This window comes from Gorilla gorilla, chromosome 8 (genome assembly GCF_029281585.2).
Source record: "Gorilla gorilla gorilla isolate KB3781 chromosome 8, NHGRI_mGorGor1-v2.1_pri, whole genome shotgun sequence".
In the NCBI taxonomy this organism is placed as follows: domain Eukaryota; kingdom Metazoa; phylum Chordata; class Mammalia; order Primates; family Hominidae; genus Gorilla; species Gorilla gorilla.
This window is the reverse complement of record NC_073232.2, coordinates 116,525,084-116,548,764: the sequence shown is the minus strand read 5'-3', so window position 1 is coordinate 116,548,764 and position 23,681 is coordinate 116,525,084. Positions and strand designations below refer to the sequence as shown.

Below are 23,681 nucleotides of genomic sequence, written 5' to 3'. Positions count from 1 at the left end.
AAAAATTAGCCGGGCGTGGTGGCGGGCGCCTTTAGTCCCAGCTACTCAGGAGGCTGAGGCAGGAGAACGGCGTGAACGCGGGAGGCGGAGCTTGCAGTGAGCAGAGCAGAGATGGCACCTCTGCACTCCAGCCTGGGCGACTATGCGAGACTCCATCTCAAAAAAAAAAAAAAAAAAATAGTCCCATAACTGTTCTATTTTGATTCACTTTAAAAGATGAGTAAACTGAGACTAGCATAGTTAAGCACTTCTCAACTAGTAAGTGGAAGAGGGAGGATTAGGAACCCTGGAAGTTTGACTCCAGCGGCAACAATCTCAACCAGTATCTTAGTCTTTATCAGATGCCATGAACTGAATGATTGGCAAATGTTTTTACATATATTAAATATTTTAGGCTTTTCAGGCCATCTGGTCTCATCTATTTAGTTCTACACTTGTAGTGTAAAAACAGCCATCGATGATAAATAAACAAATGGGTGTGGCTGTATTTATGGACACACTGAATTTGAACTTCATATATATATTTTAATAGCCTTTTTTAAAAAAAGTTTTAGATTCACAGCAAAATTGAGCAGAAAATACACATTTCCCATATACCCTGTGCCCCCGCACATGCACAGTCTCTTCCACTATCAATATTCCAATCAGAGAGGTACATTTATTACAATCAATGAACCCACATTGACATATTATCACCCAACATCCATAGTTAATATATTAGGGCTCACTCTTGGTGAATTTCATATAATTTTCACATATCACATTGTGACTGGTTTTTCTTTTTCAACCCTTTAAAAATGTAAAAAATCATTCTTAGATATTGAGCTATAAAAAAACCAACAATTGGTTGGATTTAGCCCAATGGCCTTAATTTGCCCATCCATGGTCTCTGGATAATGGCCAAACTGGGAATTTCATTTGTAAATTAAAAGGTTCCTGGATCCACCTTTCTACTTTGCCAGAAGAGGATGATTTTCCAAGTTTTGTTTTTTCATTCCCACCTTTTAAAAGAAACTAACTCTGAGAGTTGGGAAATGTTCATGAAAAGTGTATCTGTATGTGGGAAATCAAGTTCTGAAATGCCAAGTTAATTTGGTAGAGTTAGAAGACAGGGATGGAAGCTGTTCTCTAAAGGGAAACAATCTAGTGTAAAGGTTCTCAGAACAGGCCCTGGAGCCCAATGGGCTGACTTTTTGAGACCCAGCTTTGGCACTTAGGCAAGCTATCTAACCTTTTTGGATTTCACTTTCCTCACCTGCAAAATGAGAACACCAATAATACCTACTTTATGAATTGTGAGTATCGAATCAAATAGTCCAGGGCATCGTCAGTATAGTAAGAGCTCAGTATACGTCAAAGTTAATGACAAACGCTAGTGAGTAAGAACACATTTTAAATAGCAGAGTGCATTCCAATTTTGTATCCACAAAGATGAAGCACACTGTGATTCAGCTTTGCCAAGCATATTAGAATTAAAGTTCAACTCACAATACTTATTTCACCAGTTACCAGTTTAATGCCAGTTGAATGGGCTGAATGCTGCAGACTCCATTTCAGTAATGTGGTTTTTAATCTTACCTCTGAACACTATACTTTCCCTAGAAAGATTTTAACCTTAAGCTTATCCCTACTTTCTTTTGAATACCCAACAGGTATTCTTTGAAATCCTCTTTGCAAACTTTCCTTCTATGTTATTTCATGTTTATACCTTTATTATACTGACCCACTCAATCATGAAACAAATTGTAAGTAGACCATATTAAACCTACTCCAAATCCATTTTCAGCCACCTGAAATATGATCGGATCTGCTTTGAAAATGTTTGGATCTTTGGTCATGGGTGATTAACGACTTAAGCCTTCTAGGAAAATAATGCCACCAAAGGAATACCTTACACTCTATTTACATGCATTTGTTTTGAGAAGAGGAACTGTGGTTTGCATTCGGCAACTTTTCAAAATTTTTTGTCACGCCATCTCTTGATAGTAGCAGAAACTGGAGTACATTCCTCTTAATAAGTCAGAAGCCTAATTTATATGAAAGGTTATATTACTAGGTGTTCCCTTATTGTCCAATGAGTTCAAAAAGTGAGATACGTTAGGTAAAAGGTTCTATTCTCAAATGTGCTTATATTCAGCAAAAATTTCATATTCCCAATTGGGAAATCAGGGTCAAATGAAGCTATCTTTTTAACTACTTGATTCTGCTTCCCTATCCCTATTTCTCTCTACAACTTGAGGAATCAAAGAAAAAAAAACTTTTTAAATAAATATTTGGTATAATAACATTTGAATAAGTAAAGGCAAATTGTCAAGATCCTGAAATCAGGAAAAGTCAAATAATTTGTAAAATCAAAACCACTGAGTTTGGAAAAGGAACATTAACTCATTAACTCCTGTTAAATCCCACGAATAATGGTGTGGTCAAAAAGGCAGATACAGGCCGGGCGCGGTGGCTCACGCCTGTAATCCCAGCGATTTGGGAGGCTGAGGTGGGCGGATCACGAAGTCAAGAGATCGAGACCATCCTGGCTAACACGGTGAAACCCCGTCTCTACTAAAAATACAAAAAATTAGCCGGGCGCGGTGGCGGGCGCCTGTAGTCCCAGCTACTTGGGAGGCTGAAGCAGGAGAATGGCGTGAACCCAGGAGGCGGAGCTTGCAGTGAGCCGAGATCGCGCCACTGCAGTCCGGAAAAAAAAAAAAAAAAAGGTAGATACTATCCTCTGTCAGAGCTGTTGGATAAAAAGAGACTGGAAAAATAGCACATATAAATTCATCTCACGAACGGTCTTACTGTAAGAGTTCAGGCTAGATTAGAATCTCTTCAATATTTATTAGCTGGGTGACCTTGGGCAAATGACAACAACTTTCTGGTGTTCTTATATGTAATTCGTAGCTAATAGTACCAGTACATTATGTGGTTTGCGAAGGTTTCATTCAGAAACTGGATGAGAAATATTGAATGCTTAACATGTGTCTGATACATAGTAAGTGTTCAACATTAGCTATTATTATTTTTATGATTATTTCAATGTAGCAGGGAAGACTTTTCATAGTTTTCACAAAGACAGCACATTCCCAGACACCAAATTCCCCTGCTTGCCAGTGCCTTAAACACGTAAACACGTGGGACTCGTGGTGTCCCATGCAAGGCTGAGAACTGGTTATCTGGGGTGGTCTCTGCCTGTTTCCAGCCAAATCAGAAGAAATAAGAACACCTTAATTAAAGGTATGCGGTTTAAAGACCTGTTCTTTATTCTTAGGCTGCACTTTGTTGGATGTGAAATTCTTTGATGCAACAGTTGCCAAGGCTAAATAGGATTTCTCGTAAAGTGTTAGGCAAAAGTTAAAGTTGGCAAGCCTACTGTGGGCCCCGAAATTCGTGAAAACCCCGGGAAACAGAATTGACCTCAAACCCCTCTTCCCTTCCAATACAACGCAGGCCGAACGGACCCACCCGGTGGCGGTGAGAGACGTCCCGCGAGAGACCTCCGGGAACTCGGGCAACCGGACCAGGATTGGCGGCGGCAGCAGCAGCAAGGAGGCGGGGCCTAGACGGGGCCTGCCCCTCGCACGTGATCCTACCCGCCAACTAGCCCCGGCGCCCAGAGCATCAGCCAATCCTCAAAGCTTTGGAAGTGCCTGCCCAGCAGTGCGGCTGAGCCAATGGGCGGCCGCCTTACAGGCTCCTGGAGATCGGGATTCGCGGGTCCTGCCGGCGCCGGTGGCTGACGAAAGAGGAACCGGTAGTGGTTGGCTGTGGGATCCCGGCACCCGGCTCCGCACCGGAGGGGAAATCCGCTGGAAAGCACTAGGGCGAAGCGGCTCTGGTAGGCGCGCGGCAGCAGAGGTGATCCGCCGCCGGCAGCCGGGGCTTTGGTGGCCGCTGAAGGTTTGCGGCAGGAGGCTTTTGTGAGGTCAGTCGGCTCCAGGTCGCCCTCCGGATGCGGTCCCCACACCGCCTGCGTCACCTGGGTTGAGGGGCTCATTTCAAATACAGACTTCGCGAGCCACCCCAGCCTGCTGAATCGGAAATGCAGCGGTGAGCCATAGGTGATTATTATGCACCCTTAAATTTAAGAATTAGTCATTCGGAGGTTTCTCTCAATGGCGAACTTGAAAATAAGTTCAGGAAACCAGACAATTGAAGCGGACCGACAGCCCTGATTCCAATGGTAAGAGCAGTGCGCTGGGTGTGATCTTTCTGCCAGCACCTTAAGGCCTCACTTAACCTCGGGACCTTAGTTGCATCATCTATAGAATGAAATGATTGCTCTCCGACCTACCTTCTCGTGGTGGTGATGTGATGATAAAAATTGAATAGTGAGAAACCCAGTGGGCTATGGAAATGTGTGGAAGATGGCATTTCTATTTCTCAGTGGGGCTCTTACCTATTACTCATCAACCTTATAGGCGGAATTGACTGATGCAGCCTACACAGTATTTAATTACATAAATGGGACACCACCTATGTGCCCAACATGGGATTTGATAGGAAGGATTTGAAGGGGTTAGAGACAGGGAGACCAAATAGGAGTCTGGCCAGCCACCCAGCTTTGGGGTAATGCGCGTCTGGTCTTCAGTGCCAACAATAGAGAGAATGTGAAATTAAGTTGATGATGGAAATGAAAGGAGGAGGAATTGAAAGCTTCTCAACTAAGAAACCAGAAGACAATCAACAAGAGAGCATCTCATGAAATCACACAACAGGGTAACTGAGTGGGTATTTCCTGTGAGCAGTTATAAAGTTAGATTGTGGACAGGTACGGTGGCTCATGCCACTTTGGGAGGCCGAGGCGCGCGGATCACCTGAGGTCGGGAGTTCGAGACCAGCCTGACCAACATGGAGAAACCCCTTCTCTACTGAAAATACAAAAAAATTAGCCAGGCGTGCTGACGCATGCCTGTAATCCCAGCTACTCAGGAGGCTGAGGCAGGAGAATCGCTTGAACTCAGGAGGCGGAGGTTGCGGTGAGCTGAGATCAGGCCATTGCACTCCAGCCTGGTCAACAAGAGTGAAACTCTGTCTCAAAAAAAAAAAAAGATTCAAGTCCAGATTTTGCTAAAGATGATAATTTGGGGGTTTTCAGCATGGACTATGATAGAACCCTCAGAGTCGTTTCAGCATCCTGAGACAGGAAATGCATTTTCATTTCTGTAGGGGGGCGTTAAGGAGACCCCACCGTTCGGCTGTTGATGTCAAATCAGTCAGAGAAGATGATCCCATGCAACCTGAACCCTTGGTAAAATAAAAGCATGCTATTATTCCTGTTAGTGAAGGAAAACATCAGACATAGCTTTATTGCTGACTCCTGCCCCCTTCAGAGCCCATAGTCACAGGCCTCAGGGCTGTTCTGTAAGTAGAGCTCTAGGAAACCTTGCCAGTCCTTCTCACTAGTAAGCAGGGCTGAGACTGTGGGATCTTCCTTCATGGCTGCCATCCACAGTTTCAGTTTTGGAGTGTGGTCTACACACCTGTGGGAAGAGGAAAAAATGAAAGGTGTGAGCTAGGTCAACTAGGATGACATCACAGAGTCTCCCATATGTAATTATTACTCTACAGTTTCATTTTTTTCCCTTAAATATTTCATTAAAAATATTTAAAAATGCCTGTAATAGAATATTCAATTTGAAAGACACTATAGAGGTCCCTTTTTTACACAAAAGGAATGAGACTAGAGTGAAGCAATTTGTTCAGTTAATGTGAGAACTTGCCCAAAGAGAGAAACTGACAATTTATTAAAATAAGAACAGGGAGTACAATCAGGAATGTTCTATGTTAATTTTTCTACACCCAGATTATGACCAAAAGTAACCCTGAATAGCCCTAACGTCCAAGAAGCCGGAGTAAGGCAAGGTGGCTGCCAAACTCAAGACAGAATTTGGAAAATAATGTGGAAATCTTATGGTAAATGGGAGGTAACACTGGTCATACAATCCCGCAACAACATCCTTATAAAAATTTACAACCTTATGGAATTTTTTTTTTTTTTTTTTTTGATAAAGTGTCTTGCTCTTGCCCAGGCTGGAGTTCAGTAACATGATCTCAGCTCACTGCAACTGCCTCCCGGGTTCAAGTGATTCTCCTGCCTCAGCCTCCCGAGTAGCTGAGATTACAGGTGTGTACCACCATGCCCAGCTAATTTTTGTATTTTTAGTAGAGATGGGGTTTCACCACATTGGCCAGGCTGGTCTCTAACTCCTGACCTCAGATGATCCACCCGTCTCGGCCTCCCGAAGTGCTGGGCTTACAGGCGTAAGCTACCATATCCTTCCCCTTATGGATTTTTAATCAGGAAGGAAGGAGAAAATTTTAAAGCACTTTACTACATGTCTCAGAAATCCCCTGCCCCATTGCAGTGATGGAGAGTAGTTAGTGTAGGTATATGACATGCCTGGGATAGTCCAAGATTCCCCTGTCTGCTTGTTCTCATTCAGACCAGTTGTATTAAATATTTCAACTTCTGTTAAAAAGAAAGATCAATATATACTATTCCAACTGTCATCCTAAATTATGCACAAAATATTCAAATATCTTACTCATTTAACTTCATTGCTTCCAGCCGTTCAAACCAGGGCCAGATGAGGTAATCAATCATAGAGATAGAATTGCCACCAAAGAAGGTCGTCTTCTTATTAGTCAGAACCTGAACATTAAACAGCATAAAAGTATTTCTTACTTGTGCATGTAGTAAGACTCACTAGAAATGCTGAAGGGAAATAAGTAGAGCAGGTGAGAGAAGCAGTTTTTACTCTGATGTATCCAAGTTGGGTTTTTGTCTGATCAAAAAGCTTAATTAAGCTTTAGAATCTGTTGGTCTGGGATGAAGTAAAACAATCAACAACATAAACTGGAAAATTGAAAAATAAAACAAGTCACAGAGTACAACATATTTGTAATACAAAGGACTGGTATTCAGAATATAGAAAGGATTCCTGGGAATCAGTAAGAAAAACAGCAAACGACCCACTGGAAAAACGAGCAAGACTTGATCTTCACAAAAGATGATGTCCAAATGGCCAATTATCATTTGGAAAGGTGTTCAACTGCATTAGTCATTAGGGAAATGCAAATTAAAACCAAAATGCAATAACACTATACACCCAAGAAAATGCCTACAATGAACAAAATGAAGTTGGCAAGGGTATGGAACCACTGTCGTAGAGGTGTAAATTGGTACAACCATGTTTTAAGAGTATGCATACTCTTATCACTCAGCAATTGTACTTGGAAATGTAACACATGTTCACCAAAAGATATGTATGTGAATGTTCGCTGCAGCACTATTTGTAATAGCCCAAATGTGAAAACATTTACTATCAAGAGTAGAATGGGTAAACTGTAATATACTATACTTTGGAACACTGTATAAAGAACAGGAAAGAACTACACACAGCAGAGATGAACCCACAAACCTAATATTGAATGAAAGCAGGCAGACCCAAAAGATGAACATTATATGAGTCCATTTGTATAAAGTACAAAAAAGCCCAAACTAGTATTTTGTTAGTTGATATGGGTGCCGGTTCCATGGCTGTGTTCGCTTTGTGAAAATGTGTTGTGTTCTTATGCTTTGGGTACTTCTCTGCATTAAAAATTAAAAATATTAACTTTTCAATATAAAATGCACAGTCTGCAGCTTATTATGGTTCAATTTAAATTCTTTTCAACTTTACGACGGTGCAAAAGCAAGCAATCAGTAAAAACTGTACTTTGAACTTTGAATTTTGCTCTTTTCCTGGGCTATCGATTTGCAGTATGATACTCTTGATGCTGGGCAGCCATACCATCAAGAGAGTAAACAACCAATGCTCTAAAGTGTGCTGTGTTGCCAGCATCTTTTGGATGCAGGTATTCAATAAATTATATGAGATATTCAACACTTTATAAATATTTTATGTTTGATGGTTTTATGTTTGATGATTTTGCCTAATTGCAGGCTAATGGAAGTTTTCTGAGCACATTTAAAGCAGGCTAGGCTAAGCTATGATGCTCTGTAGGTTGGGTTTATTAAATGCGTTTTCCACTTATGATATTTTCAGCTTACGATGGGTTTATTGGATGTAACCCCATTGTAAGTGCAAAAGCATTTGTACTTAAAATATACTGGAAATAGACTGGATTAACTGCTAAACAGATGACAATCATTTGAAAACAAAACACAAATTGTATGTTTCTGAAATTTTAAGAAGGCGAATTGGTTACGGGGTTTGCCAAAGGGGGTGATTGAGAATATTATCTGGCTATTTAAACCACCAAACTAATTTGCCCTTTATAAATAACCTCCATAGTTTTTTTCAATGCATAATATGCATTTTAGATTGCTTATATCTACCTACTGTGTTCTGTCTACTACTAAACTAATTATCTGAAGAATATGGACTGCATCTTACTTTCCAGCTCCCACACTGTTCAGCAGAAAAATATAAAGTACCAACATTGATTCAAGAAGAAATGTAAAACCAAAAAACCAATTACCATTAAAGAAATCAAACTAGTAATGAAAAATCTACCCCTGTTAAAGACACCAGGCTCAAATGTTTTAAAGAAACCGCTAGTCCCTACCAAATGGTTTCAGAGATTAGAAAAACAGGTTAGTTACCCAACTCATTTTATGAGGTCAGAATATCCTTGAAACCAAAAGCCAATAATGATACTATAAGAATAGAAAATTTATAGGCCAATCTCATTTATGAACACACATACAAAAATCATTCATTAGCTAATTCTACAGTACATATAAAAATCCATAGAGAACAAGTAGGTTTTATCTTAGGAATGCTAGGATGGTTGGATGGTTAAACATTAAAAAAAAAAATTTGTCAATAGCACCATATTCACCAGATTAAGAGGAAAAAATTCTATGAACATTTCAATAGATGTAACAGATGCAGAAAAACCATTCAATAAAATTCAACATTTATGACTTTTTTAAAAATTAGCAAACTAGTAATAGAAGAGAACTTTATAATGAAAAAAAGGTTTCTGAAACACCTACAGCAAACGTCATACTTACTGATAAAATGTTAAAATGCATTCCCATGAAAGACAGGAACTATGTCTTCTGTCAGTAAAAACTTCAGGCTTAGCATGAATGAAATATTTCAAGGCCAAGAGACAGACTCCAAGGCCCAAATGTCAGCTGTCCCCAAAAGAAGGTAAAATACATCTGGGATTCCCTCAAGTGTCTGTACTGTTCATTGCAAACTTTTTCTGGTGGGAAATATTTAGTATGTAATACTAAGTGGACACAGGAAAAAAAGCAGGACACAGAATGATATCTATGCTCTGATTAGAGCTATATTAATTTTGTTAAAATATATGGACAAGGATTGCAAACAAGCATGGAAAACTGGATACATAAAAACTTGTGGAAACGTGGGTACAATTTCCTTTTTCCTTGTTATTTTAACATTAGCAGAATATTTTAAAAGCAAGACCATGACAAAGTCTTTTTAGATGTTGTGATTTATATCTTAAGCAGAACAGCTTTCTGCTTTATAACAGCAGTCTGCTGTAAACAAAAATGTTTAGGGGAATTTTCCTAATTACCTTAAAGTGACTTGGAAAGTGGGAATATAAAGAAAAGAACAGGAGGAAAAGGAGGGTAGATATAGTTATCATTTACTCTGATGATAGCTAGGAGAAATAATTACCTCCTCTAGCTTGGTAAATTCTTTACGAAATTCTTCTTTTAGGCCAGCATAGTCTTCTTTATTTTGGCTTCTAATAAAGCTTCCTACCAAGGATGGCACCTAGACAGAGAATAATTTCTTAGTTTATCAGTTTATGGCTAACTGTATCGGCCCCCTCACGTAAAAACATGGTAGAACCCTTACAGTCCTGGTGTCAAGGTGTTCTAGAAACACCAAGGGTGCATCAAGTTCCTGTGCTCACAGAGGTAATGGACTGGTCTTAGGAACAGTTTTGTGGCCTAAAATGCTGGCTTGGTCAGGATTTTATAAATGACAAATAACAGAAGCTACCCTGGCACGTTTAAGAAACAACTTTCTTTCTTTTTTGAAATGGAGTCATGCTCTATCACCCAGGCTGGAATGTAGTGGCATGATCTCAGCTCACTGCAACCTCCACTGCCCGGGTCAAGCAATTCTCCTGTCTCCGCCTCCTTAGTAGCTGAGATTATGGGCGTGCGCCACCACGCCAGGCTAATTTTTGTATTTTTAGTAGAGATGGGGATTCACCATATTGGCCAGGCTGGTCTCAAACTCCTGACCTCAGGTGATCCATCTGCCTCACCCTCCCAAAGTGCTGGGATTACAGGCTTGAGCCACCACGCCCGGCCAACACAACTTTCTTTAAAGGAGACTGAGTGGCTCATACAATTATTGGGAGGCGGAACAAACAGGCTTGGAATTAAGACAGAACATCCCAAATTCATGCTGAGAAATGGCCTAATGGGAAGCACTCACTGCTGCCAGTGCAAGCTGAGCACCAGATGCTTCAGTTTGCGGCTGCCAGAAAGTAGAGTCTGAGATAACTGCTAACGCCACTGGCACTGATGCCATTTCTACTCTGGAATTTTATCTTGTAACCCACACTGCTGAAACCCAGAAGCTCTGCTGCCGCTGTCACCAGGAAAACCAGTGGAGAGCTGAATATCTTAAGCAGATATCCCACCAAGCCTGTTTCCTTACCTTGCTCGTTTCTGATTTGAACTCTATGTGTGTGTCTGACAGGAAGAGCCTAGGTCACAAAACTTGGCCCCAACTGCAAAGAGCTAGGGAAGAGAATTTTTCTGATTTCTTTGTTGGGGAGGACACCAGGAGACTGTTCAAAAGGGACCGACTACCTAAAGACTTGATGGGTGTAGCATCAGATGCTTTAATGCTCATGATGGTGTTTATGTGCTTTAATACTTTGGTCTTTGGTATCATTTTATTGCAAGATGCAGAAGTCCACTCATCCTAGTTTAAGTAAACAGGCACTTGTAAAAATATAGAATCCCATGAAATCCCATCCACATCAGTTCAGCCTGCCTTCACTGGGACTGAAGGCTTTCAGGCAGCCCTTTCATCCACATTTCCATCTGGGTCTGCCTGGTCTTTCGTCTGTTTTTCCTCACATTTCTGCTCCATATTACTTTCCATACTTCAGTCCCTTTGCAATGTTTTTAATTCTTGCTCCTCTAAAAATTTATTTCTTAAGTGGCTTTGGTTTTTCTAGCCTTTAATGTTATATTTGAGCCCCAACGCTTAGTTGTCTTTACTGTCCTAACCTTTACTGTCTTCGTTCTGTGTCTCATTTCCAAGTTCCCAAGAGAGAAGATAACTGGCCCAGGTGTGTGGGGTTAGGTACATTTCTGTTCTGATGGGCTGTGGCCAGGAGAGCAGGGTCATATGTACATAAAGCCACCTCTCCTTTAAAACCCAAGCAGGGAAGTAAAGGTGGGCATCTTCAGCATTACTTTTAAATCTCATTTTCTTTCTAGATAGTACAATGAATCTCTTGTGACTACTTTTTAAAGTAGTAGCTTTATGCATGAAAGTAAAGCTTCATGTCTAAAAGCTTTACTTTTAAAGCTCATTTTCTCTGACGTGTCCTACAAGTCCTTTCACGATCCAGTTCCTGTTTACCTCTCCAAAGTTACCCATTTTATCTCTTCTCCTGACACTTTATATTCCAGTCATACTAAAAAAAGTTTTCCAGAACTGGCACCAGACCAAAGAGATTTTTCTTAAAGAACCACTTAGACTTATTTTTTTTGGTTGATATTGATGACTTCGTGTCTTGAAGCTGCATGCCTTTAACTTGTTACTACTTTGTAAAACTCTCCAACATCGTTCTTGAAAATGTCATGTTCCCTTTACATTATCTTTCACAGCAGCCGCCTCTACTATTCTTTCACCCTCATCTTACTAAGCAGGTGACTCACTCTTCCTGTCCCATTGGCTTCCCTTTATAATGTCTCCTAAAACAGAATGTTTTCCCTATAACTCTCTCTTAGGGCATTTCTTTAACCATCTTTTTCTCTAAAGATAATCCTTTATACACTGACCGTACTACCAAGGTGACAATGTTATAGGCATATAACCAGACATGCTATTCTTGGTGTCTAAACACACATCTGTTAGTCATTTCTTTGTTAATACTAATTGTTTGAACTAATCCACAGTGTTGATGCTAAATAAGGTACAAACAGTTCTTCTACAGGATTGCCATTTATTCAGTCATCTGAGTTACTGCCAACACAAAGTAGAGGCTCACTGCTTGATGCTATGGCTATAAGGACAAGAATTAAGTAGTTACCATGTGTCAGACTCTGTTCTAGGTGTTTTATATTAACTGATTTTTATCTTATGAGGTGGGAACAATTACTATATCCATTTTACCAATGATGAACGGAGAGGCAAAGTAATAAGTAACTTGCTCAGAGTCACAAGAAAGTAGCAGAGCCAGTCATAAAACTAGGCAGTGAACTAACAGTGATCAAAACGCAGCCCTCACCCTCAAGGAGCTCACAGCCCCAGTGCAGTACACAGTCAAGAAGGCAGGCAAAAGTTCACACGGATGGGAACTCTGAAGCTAGAGCACTAACCAGCCTGCCAAGCTCCTGAAAAGGCAGCAGTGTCTGAGCAGACATGTGAAAAATGACGTGGAGATAACCAGGCACGGTGAGAAGTGGGAAGAATCTGACAGCAAGAATTCAGAGAGAAAGGGGCGAATTTGGGAATTCTGAGAAAAGTTTAATATGGCTGGCATATATAAAGTGTCAGGAGACGAGTGAAAAGGGATAATTTTGGAGGTAAACAGGAACTGGATTGTGAAAGGACTTGCAGGACACTCAGAGCTGACAAGCATATTCCTGTTTTGTTTTTCTCTCCCAAATCACTGAACCATAAATGGCAGCACTGATTTCGCTTTAAAAAACAGGTTTTTCAAATAGGAGCTGAAATTTCTTATGCACAAACCTTAGAAAACAACTCTAAGATCATCTTCTGGCAAGCTTTCTCATAGGGGTCATCCGGCAACAGCTTCTTCCCTGTGTATGCTTCATCCAGGTACTCACAGGTGATGGCAGACTCGTAGATCAGCTGACCCTGACTGTTTTCCAGAACTGGCACCAGACCAAAGGGATTTTTCTTAAAGAACCACTCAGGCTTATTTTTCAGGTTGATATTGATGACTTCATGCCTGAAAGACACATAGGAGACTATGAAGAGGAAACAACTTTTGTGCTTTTGGATAAATTCTCACTGGCTTTGCAATCCACTTAGCTGATCAGACCCCAAATTTAGGAGTCTGCCTAGATTCCTTCCATTCTAGTTTTTGATTTTATGAATCTGACTACTTTCGATACACCTTTTAAGAACAATCATGCAGTATTTGTCTTTCTGTGTCTGGCTTATTTTACTTAGCATAATGTCCGCAAGGTCCATCCATGTTGTCACATATTGCAGAATTTCCTTCCTTTTTAGGTGGAATAGCATTACCACATTTTCTCTATCCATTCTTCTGCTGATGGACATTGACATTATGCTGTTGTGAACAGTGCTGCAGTCTACGTGAGAGTGCTAATATCTCTTTGAGAACTTGATTTCACTTAATTTGGATATATACCCAGTAGTGAGATTGCTGAATCATATGGTAGTTCTATTTTTAATTTTTTGAAGAACATCTATACTGTTTTCCATAGCAGCTGTACCATTTTACATTCCCACCAACAGTGTGCAAAGGTTCTGATTTCTACACATCCTTGCTAACACTTGTCTTTTTTAATTATAGTCATCTTGACAAGTGTGAGGTTATTATGTGATTTTGATTTGCATTTTCCTGATGATTAGTGATAAGAACTTTTTCATATATGTGTTGCCCATTTTTATGTCCTCTTTGAAGAAATGTCTATTTTTTTAATTTTTAATTTTTTTTGACACTCTGTCTCCCAGACTGGAGTACAGTGGCTTGATCGCAGCTCACTGCAGCCTCAACCTCCTGGGCTAAAGCAATCCTCCTACCTCCCGAGTAGTTGGGACCACAGGCGTGCACCATCACACCCAGCTAATTTTTTTGTAGAGACAGGATTCTGCCATGTTGCCAAGGCTGGTCTTGAACTCCTGGGCTCAAGTAATCTGCCTGCCTCGGGGTTACAGGCGTGAGCTACCATGCCCAGCCTGAGAAGTGTCTATTTAAGATCTTAGCCCATGTTAAAATCAGGTTTTTTTGTTGTTGAGTTGTAGAGATTCCTTATGTATTTTGGAGATTAACCCCTTACCAGGTATGTGGTTTGCAAGTACTTTCTCCTATTCCATAGGTTGCCTTTTTGCTCTGTTAATCGTTTCCTTTGCTGTGTGGAAGCTTGTTTGATGTAGTCTCATGTGTTTATTTTTGGTCTTGTTGCCTGGTCTTTGGTGTCATGTCCAGGAAATCATTGCCAAGGCCAGTGTCATGAAGCTTTTCCCCTATGTTTTCTTTTACACGTTTACACGTTGGCGGTTTTTATATTCCTTGAATTTGCCAAATGTGTTTCCACCTTAGAGTCTTTGCACTTGATGGTCCTCTGCCTCCTCTGCCTGCCTTTTCCCAGGTCTTCCCAGGTCAAACACACATCCCCAGGCCCTCCCTGACCATAGCTCTGAAGTTGCTGAGCAGCTTCTATTACATGATTATCATGTTTTACTTTCTTCATTGAACTGATAGCATGTATCTGAAATTACTTTGCTCACTTATTTACAAGTTTGTTATCTTCCTAGAATGTAAGCTTCACGAAAGGTGGGATCTTGTGTATCTGTTCATAGTAATAAACATGTAAATGAGCAAAATGCTATATAGATATAAATGCTCTGAAGAAAATAAAAAGTTTCAGATAAGGACTCAGTAAATATTTTTGTTTTGAAATATTTCATATAAATGAATGAATAAATCTGTGGAAATGCTTCAAAATTGTCAATAAGATACTCCATTTATGGCTAAGAGGTATCTTAGTTATAAATCATATGAGGCAACTAATTGAATTGTGTCCACTATCCACTATATGAGAACCAACATAAAATTCAATTTATTTTGCTAATTTGAGTAAAAAGTTTCTTGGTTTTTATGAAGATATTAAGGAATCCTTAAAATCCACCCACAAGGCCAGGCTTGGTAGCTCACATCTGTAATCCCAGAACTTTGGGAGACTACAGTGGACAGATTGCTTAAACCCAGGAGTTCAAGACCAGCCTGGGCAACATGATGAAACCCTATCTCTACAAAAAATATAAAAATTAGCCAAGTGTGGTGGTACTCACCTGTAGTCTCAGCTACTCAGGATGCTGAGGTGAGAAGATTGCTTGAGCCCTGAAGGCAGAGGTTGCAGTGAGCCATGATTGCACCACTGCATTCCAGCCTGGGTGACAGGGCGAGACCCTGTCTTTTTTTTTTTTTTTTTTTTTTGAGACGGAGTCTCGCTCTGTCGCCCAGGCTGGAGTGCAGTGGCGCGATCTCGGCTCACTGCAAGCTCCGCCTCCTGGGTTCACGCCATTCTCCTGCCTCAGCCTCCCGAGTAGCTGGGACTACAGGCGCCCGCCACCACGCCCGGCTAATTTTTTGTATTTTTAGTAGAGACGGGGTTTCACTGTGTTAGCCAGGATGGTCTCGATCTCCTGACCTCGTGATCCACCCGCCTCGGCCTCCCAAAGTGCTGGGATTACAGGCGTGAGCCACCGCGCCCGGCCGACCCTGTCTTGAAAAAAAAAAAATCCACACACAAAATAAGCTTTCAGATTAAATCTCCATGTACTGATTTTTTAAAAAATGTTGTCTGAGTAAATCATACAAAGTAAACCAAAAAGGAAGAAAACAGGTGAAGTCCAGGCTATAGTCAGATTGTATTTAGGTCTATCTTGTATGTTGCCTGAGACTGTAGAGGAACTAAGAGAAAGGAGCTAGGTCCATATGATTGTCAAGGCTGAATAAATGTTCAATAGAACAGATTACTAAAAAAAAAATAGACACCAAAACCTTTTGTTTTCTATTTTCCCATCCACAGCTGTAGCTAGAACAGCATTTCATTTGAGGATTTAAATAACATAATCCCCCATGTGAACAAAGGAACATCCAATTTGAACATGAGCACAGGTGTGCATGTAATTTAAAAGGTTCATGTGCTGACAATACTGGACACTTAAGTACAAGCCATTGCAAAAAAAAAAAAAATTATTTGGCTCCTTGCCAAAGAATTATCAACATTTTTGAACTATAAAACAAAAACTTTTGTTACTATGAAAACAAAAAGATCCTGGGCTTTTGTTATTTAAAAAAAAAAAGTATGTCAGAACACACATGAATTTTGGTAAGCTGGCATTGTGAGCCAACAAGTCTACACACATGCCACAGCAAGTTGGAAGATGCATCTTTTAGAGAAAACCATGCTTTGTTAAGTCATATCATGTGGTTAAAATCTAGTACTTTCCCAGTAAAAGCCTCCTCGGGCTCAAGCTTAAAACTGGTCTATTAATGTAGTAGACCTTTGTTGTTTGCACTGTCTGGAAGCTGTTAACCACTCTCTTCCTCCCCTCTACCCCACACTATTAGGGGAAGATAGTTTCAATGTTCCTTTGGAAAACTGCCCCAGTAAATAAGGTAGGGTTGTTTTCAAACTAAAGGTCCAGGGTGAAGCACATAACCCAGGACTTTGTGCCTCTGAATCCAGCTGTGTCATGCTCCTGGACTTTTCAAATAAATGAGTACCAAAAAATGTCTTTTTTCAATTTTGGTTACATTAGATTTCTCTTAGTACAATAAAAGAGTTCTATCACAGCAAATATGACAGTGTTTTTGAGAAACATTACTAAATAGTAAGTATTCTATGTGTTCAGAATCATAATCTCATCCAAATGAGATGCATTTCTTAGTGAAGTAATGACAAATCCCCTTCAAATGTATTTTTTAAATGCATTTTACCTTTCTTTTAGGGAAAATAATTGCCTACCCCTAAAGATTATCCCCTTAGAAGACTAAAATTAGTTCACAAACACTAAGCACACGGACAGAAAATTCCTTAAGAATGGGGGGGTTTGTTTTAAACTTCCACAGAACCTTCCACACCACAGGTATCTAATAAATGTCTAATCAACAGACATCCAAAGGTCATGGGAAGGGAAGTGGTTCCAATGGATACTTGGTGTCAGAGAAAAGTCAAGTGACTGTTGCACATGTCCTGTGGATAGCCCGTAAGTCAAAAACTATGCTAGTTTCAAAACAGGCTCTGCAGAAGGATGAGCTAGACAGACACTTCCCTCTATTTGACTCAACCAACAGCCCAATCCACAGGAATATGTGCAGTAAACTCAGCACTACCCTAGGAGGGTCAGGGTCTAAACTCTGCTGTACTGGGGTAAATTACTATTCTAGGAGGGAACAATACATTCAGAATAACAACTAACAGTTAAGCTGGAATAAGAACGGGGAATCACAATAGGGCGAAAGCGAAAGGACTCTGGACCAGGAATTCGCGACCTACCAAAGCTAAAAGAGCTGCTGCCGGTTACTACCGGGCAAATCACTAACATCACTGGAGCCTCAGCTTTTCTAATCCATTAAATGGTTGGTTAATCTAAATGAGGTGTCCTAGACCGTTGGAACCTGTGGCCTATTTTTCCTAGGGGAATGGCCTATAACTTGCTATTTTCCAAAGGGCCGAGAATAGTTTAATGTGCAGTAAAGGACGCTGGCGGGAGGGGGGTAGAAGGGGGCTGAGACCCCACCCCACCCCGCCGCCTGCAGCAAGCTCCCGGACCGCTCGGGGAGCGTCCCCCGCCTGGGTGCCCACCTGATTCCCTTGGCCTTCAGGACCAGACGCGTCCTCTCAGCAAACGGGCAGAACCTCATGCTGTAGACGCGGATCGAGCCCTCCGGGACCGGCCCCGGGGGCGCGCTTCCTGCCGGGGAGAAGCGAAGGCGATTACGGGCCAGAGAGTTGTCGAGACCCCCCGTATCCCACCGCCCCCGCGTCCCACTGCAGCTCCGACCCGTTCCCCGCCGGTGGGGCGCTCCCGGGCGGCTGGGCTCCCGGAGCAGCCTCGAACATGCCGCCGGGGGTCGCCGAGATCACCCCCTCTTCGCGGCGGGCAGGCCTCACCCTTCCCCAAGCTCCTGGCCGACTCCCCGGACATCGTGGCGCAGCGCAGGCCGAGCTCCTCTGGGGTTTGCAGGGGATTCAGGAAGTAGGTCGCGCGTCCTTCCCGCCCTCCTTCCCTCCCCCGCTTCCTCCTTAGCTCAAAAGTGCCTGCCCCCGGCGGCCGCCAGCTCCACCCGTTGTGCCTTCCCGGCTTTATGGGATAGCCCTTAAAACATCTTAAGGGGCTGTGTCAAAGCATCTCGCTGGCCAAGGGTTGCACCCACGGGGAGATGCACAAAAGTTATAAATGCTCAGTCATCCCTCCGCCCCCGAACGAAGGGGTTACCACTCCCCACTCCACGGGGCTCCACGTCTGACCCTGGCCCTGACCTCCCTCCCGTGACACTGACCTCGAAGCACCACCCGCTCCGTCCCAAGGCTTCACGACTTCAGAGCCTGTGGCCCGACCTCATGGCTCACTCACCGGTCCAGAGCGTTCTCTCCAAAGGCTCCTGTTCAGCTTGTGAAGGGAAAATAAAAATCTCTGGACTCCAAACTCACTATGCCAAAGGGAAGAGTCAAGCTTGGAAACTGAGTCAGGCAACACTGCCTCCCATTTTGTTGCTAAATAGATAGCTACAACGATCAAAGGCCACACACCTCCCCAAGGAAATTCCTTGTTGGCCCGCAAGATCTTTAAAACAGATCAGTTGAATTTCATCTTGGCAATGTAAACTAACAGCTTATCTTCCCAAGTATGGGACAAAGACAGGTCTAGGAGTCATCCTTCCTCTCGCTGGAGAAAAATGCAATTTGACCGCTTCCTCTACCCTATATTTAATCTTGTAAAAATGCAGATTCACCAAGCACTAGACGAATGCATAACTGACTATTCCTCTACGACCTCCTTTCACGAATATAACATGCGCATTCAGTGAATGCTGATCAAAGGCCCCAAGGAATGCAACTACTCGCCCCTTTTATCTACCTTCCCTTTTTACTTTCCACTTTCCCCTACTGCCTGCTCTTTCCCCTTTAAATATTGAAGTCCTCAAGCCCTCTTTGGAAAGAGCACAGATCACAGATGTTCCTGTAATTTTGTGTTCCTTTTTCTCAGATGTGTCCTCAACCTTGGCAAAATAAACCTCTAAAAGGATTGAGACTCACCTTGGTCATTTCCTTTGATTTACAAGCTCATCTATGCCTCGCTGCAGGGTTGCCCAGCCACCTGGACAGGCTTTTCCTTCTTCTGTCAGTACTAGCTTAACATGACTACTGGGAGAGCCTCTGTCCCCACCGTCACCTGTAGGATACATCCTTTTCATTTTAACCCATAGGAGACAGCACAAACCTGGATATTATCAACCTCAGAATAATGGTGCTGCTTTCAAAACTCTCCCACTTATTGAACATTTGTGTTTTGGAGCCCTGGTAATATAACAGTACTCCCATTTTTCTAAGAGATAGAGGATGAGTTATTTTTTACATTATTTATTTCTCTCGTCTTTTCTGTTTCCTCCTTTCTCCCTGTTCCCCACTTCCTACTTAGCTCTTTAGAAATGCAATTATCATCTTTTACCTTCCCTTCACCTGACACTCCCTACAGGGCAAGCTTAACTAACTGGGTGTTTACTTAAAAGATCCAGAGCAGGACTCTCACCCACCAGGAGACTGCCTCCAGAGATAAGTCAATTTACATCCAAAAGTATGCCTGAGACAAGGCCACTTTACAAATGACTTCTGCCCATGATGGCACCACCCAGTAGATAAAGCACCAAAGTGAGTCATGGGAACCCCCACCCACTCGCTCCCTCCCCAGCATGCAGTTCATACCAACTGCCCCCTTTAAAAGCCCCTGCTTTCTGCCCCAGAAGCAAAGTGGTACCCTTAAGGCAGGAAGCCTGTTTTTCTTCCCCTAAGCTAGCTTTGGAATAAAAAATCACTTTCTTTATACCAGAATTTGCTCTTCTTATTAATAATTGGACTCTGAAAGCGGCAAGCAACTGAACCTGCATTTCAGTTACAATAAGGGCACGGGCTCAGAATCAAGCAGGTGGGATGAGTGAATTTAGTCTTGGGTCTGGGAATAAAGGTCTGGCCAGAGAGTCCTCTCAAACAGCTCTTTTAACTTAGGGGTCAGGAAAGAGGGGTTCCAGGGCCATCATACAGATGAGGAAAAAGACTATTCAATGATTTCCTTGTTTGCCTAGATTTGAAAGCTGGTAACTCCTGTGCCATTTATTGGGGTGAGATGGGGGTAGATGTCTATTTTTATTTTGATTAGCCCTATTATGGGAGGAGCAGAGAATGAGGTGAAAAGCACCAAGTCTTGGAGCACCTTGCCTGTTTTGATCCTGGCTCCACCCCTGTATTCAGTTGCTAGGACTAGGGTAACAAAGTACTGCAGAGTGGCTTAAATAACAGAGGTGTGTTGCCTCACAGTTCTAGAGGCTACAAGTCCAAGATGAAGGTGTCAGCAGGGTTGCTGCCTTCTGAGGAGGGAGTCTGTGAGGGAGTCTGTTCCATGCCTCTCTCCCAGCTTCTGGTGGTTTGAGGGAATCTTTGGTGTCCCTTGGAGTGCAGAAGCACCACCCACCCCATCTGTGCCTTCATCTTCATTCACACTCCAGTATGACCTCATTTTAATTTAGTTACATCTGCAACAACCCTATTTCCAAATAAGGTCACATACTGGGGCACTGGGGATTAGAACATCAATGTATGAAATTGGGGGAGCACAATTCAACCCATAACAACCACTTATTAACTGTGAACATGGGGAAGTCACTAACCTCAGTGTGTTTCAGTTCCCTCACCTGTAAAATGAGGTGGAACACATGTTATTCCTCCTGCATAGATGTTACGGGAAAGGGGTCCTGATCCAGACCCAAGACAGGGTTCTTGGATCTCGCATAAGAAAGAATTCAGAGCGAGTCCACCGTGCAAAACAAAAGCAAGTTTATTAAGAAAGTAAAGTGGTGAAAAAACAGCTACTCCATAGACAGAGTAGGGTGTTCCCCAAAGTAAGAGGACGAAGGCGTCCACCCCAGGTTCAATGCCTGTATATATAGGATGAAAAAAAGATCATGGGGAGATGTGCTCTGCTACAAGGGTTTGTGATAAAGGGTTAATTTTCATAATTACTATGTTTTGCAAGAATCAATATTATTATCTTTAAAGCAAAATTAGGAATGCCTTTGTTCTCAAGATATCGGGATATCTGGACACTCCTAAGTCTGGGTCTGTTTAGTAAACATTATCAATCTGTTCCCTTAACCATAAACATCTAGAGGCTAGGAATACCTAACTTTCTGGGAATGCGGCCCAGCAAGTCCCAGCCGCATCTTCCTAGCCCTCACTCAAGATGGAGTCGCTCTGGTTCAAACGTCTCTGACATAGAGTCTGTGGCAGGATTAAATTAGTTACTATACAGAAAGCACTTAGAGCAGTGCTTGGCATAGAATATGTTAAATAAATGTGATCAATACATATTTTTATTTAATTTAGTAAATAGGCAAGAAATAGATATAAATTTTTAAAAATCGACCACATTTTTGCTAAAATATGGGCACTGCTTAACTCTTTTTAAGGATATTGACTTTTTAGCACATTAATGACTTCATGCAAATAACCTTGTAAATTGAAACTTGGCAAGGTAAAACTTCTGAATGGCCAAAAAAAAAATTTCACATCAAGGTATTACTTTAAAAGATTTACTTGGAATGCCCTGTCCCCTAATTTAGTATGAATAATGTAATATTTTATTGCAATGATTTGAAAGATCCACCTCATCAATAAATAAAGTAAAAGGTTAATTCCTCAAAGAAAGAAATTGAAAATATACTCTCCCAGTGAACTACCGTACTATATTACCGGTGTGCATTACAATAGGTCCTCTCCAAGTCCTTTGTGGTTGTGTAAACATCTGAATATACACCTGAGGAAAGAATAGAACTTTCATCTGAGGAATGTGAGCCATTTCAAATTATTAGGCCCAAAGAGACATTAAAATGAGACAGCAATCATGCCCCACTCCCCGCTTTGAGCTATGTATTCACCTCTTGAAACTGCTTGTTATAGCCACAAGTAGCTATAAATTAACCTAATAATGCCACAGCAAACAATATAACCCACAGTCTATAGCTTAACAATGTGTAGCCAGCTACTAATCAATGTTATTTCTGTAAACCAATGAGAATTCCTGACAGACAACTTTATGTCAGCCCACTCCCTGAAGCCCCTTTTTGCCTTTAGAAATCCACTTGTAACTGCTGCTAATGAGAGCATCTATTCAGAGCAACTTGAACCTATACTCCTGGGTTGCAACCCTCAACCTTGGCTCAAATTACCTAATTGCATTAATTTTGGTTCACCCTCTTGCTTTTATGTTGACACGCTGCCCATATCCACAGTTAAAAGGAAACAATACATGCATTTTTACAACTACAATTCTTAATAACCTAAGAGACTAATCTGAGAGGATTCTCCTGGTTAAAGATCAAGAGTTCATGCCATTGCACTCCAGCCTGGGCAACAGAGTGAGTGAGACTTTGTCTCAAAAAAAAAAAAAAAAAAAAAAAAAAAGAAGCTTGAATAGAAAAAAAATTGAGGGGATATTAAAAGTCCATTGAAAGAAGAATGGGTAAATAAATTGTGCTGTATTCATATAATGGACATCTACACAACAATGAAAACAAATAGTCTACAGCTATAGTTATCAACTTAAATCCCTCTCAAAAACATGATATTGAGCCAGAATAGCAAGTCACAATAATATATATGGTATGATTCTACATGTGTTAACTTTAAAAACAGGCAAAGTGAAACAGCACATTAGTTATGGCTCATGCATACATGGTAGAATTGAAAAGCAGGGAACAATAATCACACAATTCAGGATGGTAGCTACATCCAGGGGAAAGGAAGGGAATGGAAAAGGGTGGGTGCATGATGTAGGGAGGTGCTTCCAGAGTATTGGGTCCCTTCTGTTTCTTCAGCTGGAAGGTGGCTTCTAGAGAATGGCATTGAGATGGGAAAGGATCAGGTGGGGAGAAATGAGGTGGCGACTGCTGTCATTTGAAAAGCTTTCTATTCACTTTGATTTTTTACTCTTAATATACGCTATATTGGGAAAAATTAAGATTTAAGAAACATTTTTTAAAGAACAGGAAAAAAAACCTACTGTTAAAAGACAACTGTTAAAAGTAATGAAGTAGATTCATATATACTGATGCAGAAACATGCCAGAGATACACTGTTAAAACATTTTTATTTAAAACAGCATGCAGGAGGTAATCTCATCTGTTGAATGTACACGTCCTGCCAGTTATCTCCTAAATGTTCTACCTGAAAAGTCTTTAATCCTCACAACAATCCTAAGATTTAAATACTGTTAATATTACCATCTCAGGGATAGGGAAACTGGGGGGCACAGGTTAAGTGATTTTCTCAAAATCAATTCATTTTGTATGGTGGAGATGGGTTGTCAACTCTGGTCTTGTGTCTGGAATTTATTCCTTCCGGTGGGTTCTTGGTCTCGCTGACTTCAAGAATGAAGCTGCGGACCCTCGCAGTGAGTGTTACAGTTCTTAAAGATGGTGTGTCCAGAGTTTGTTCCTTCAGA

At 41.5% G+C, this 23,681-nt stretch overlaps 2 protein-coding genes across 4 annotated transcripts in view; both read right to left on the bottom strand.

The window, feature by feature from the left end:
* The window catches only part of GSTO2 (glutathione S-transferase omega 2), a 31,883-nt gene extending 26,705 nt beyond the window's left edge, over nucleotides 1–5,178 (bottom strand). The window contains exon 1 of the mRNA XM_004050055.4: nucleotides 3,460–5,178. The gene's annotated coding sequence lies outside the window, so the exon portion shown is untranslated. The remainder of the gene's footprint in view (nucleotides 1–3,459) is intronic.
* A 95-nt stretch (nucleotides 5,179–5,273) lies between these two features.
* On the bottom strand, nucleotides 5,274–18,869 carry GSTO1 (glutathione S-transferase omega 1). Of its 3 annotated transcripts, none has more exons than XM_019034983.4 (6): nucleotides 18,469–18,869; nucleotides 17,771–17,879; nucleotides 12,933–13,155; nucleotides 9,660–9,758; nucleotides 6,543–6,649; nucleotides 5,274–5,477 (listed from the first exon to the last, which is right to left on the bottom strand). In XM_019034983.4, exons 2-6 carry the CDS (start codon nucleotides 17,827–17,829, stop codon nucleotides 5,324–5,326), a joined length of 642 nt encoding a protein of 213 aa, XP_018890528.1. In that variant the 5' UTR covers nucleotides 17,830–17,879; nucleotides 18,469–18,869; the 3' UTR covers nucleotides 5,274–5,323. The 3 variants fall into 3 exon arrangements, with proteins under 3 accessions (XP_018890528.1, XP_055208876.1, XP_004050100.1); XM_055352901.2 differs by having other exon boundaries at nucleotides 18,543–18,869; XM_004050052.4 differs by lacking the exon at nucleotides 18,469–18,869 and adding an exon at nucleotides 18,080–18,428.
* Between the last annotated feature and the right edge of the window lie 4,812 nt (nucleotides 18,870–23,681).

What these genes read in the sequence shown, in the direction of transcription:
- GSTO1 (XM_004050052.4), bottom strand. Translation starts at nt 18,113, where the DNA reads ATGTCCGGGGAGTCGGCCAGGAGCTTGGGGAAGG. An exon ending in CTGAAGGCCAAGGGAATCAG is followed by an intron (nt 13,156 to 17,770) that starts GTGGGCACCCAG and finishes TGTGTCTTTCAG; the next exon opens with GCATGAAGTCATCAATATCA. An exon ending in AATTTACCAAGCTAGAGGAG is followed by an intron (nt 6,650 to 9,659) that starts GTAATTATTTCT and finishes TTTAATGTTCAG; the next exon opens with GTTCTGACTAATAAGAAGAC.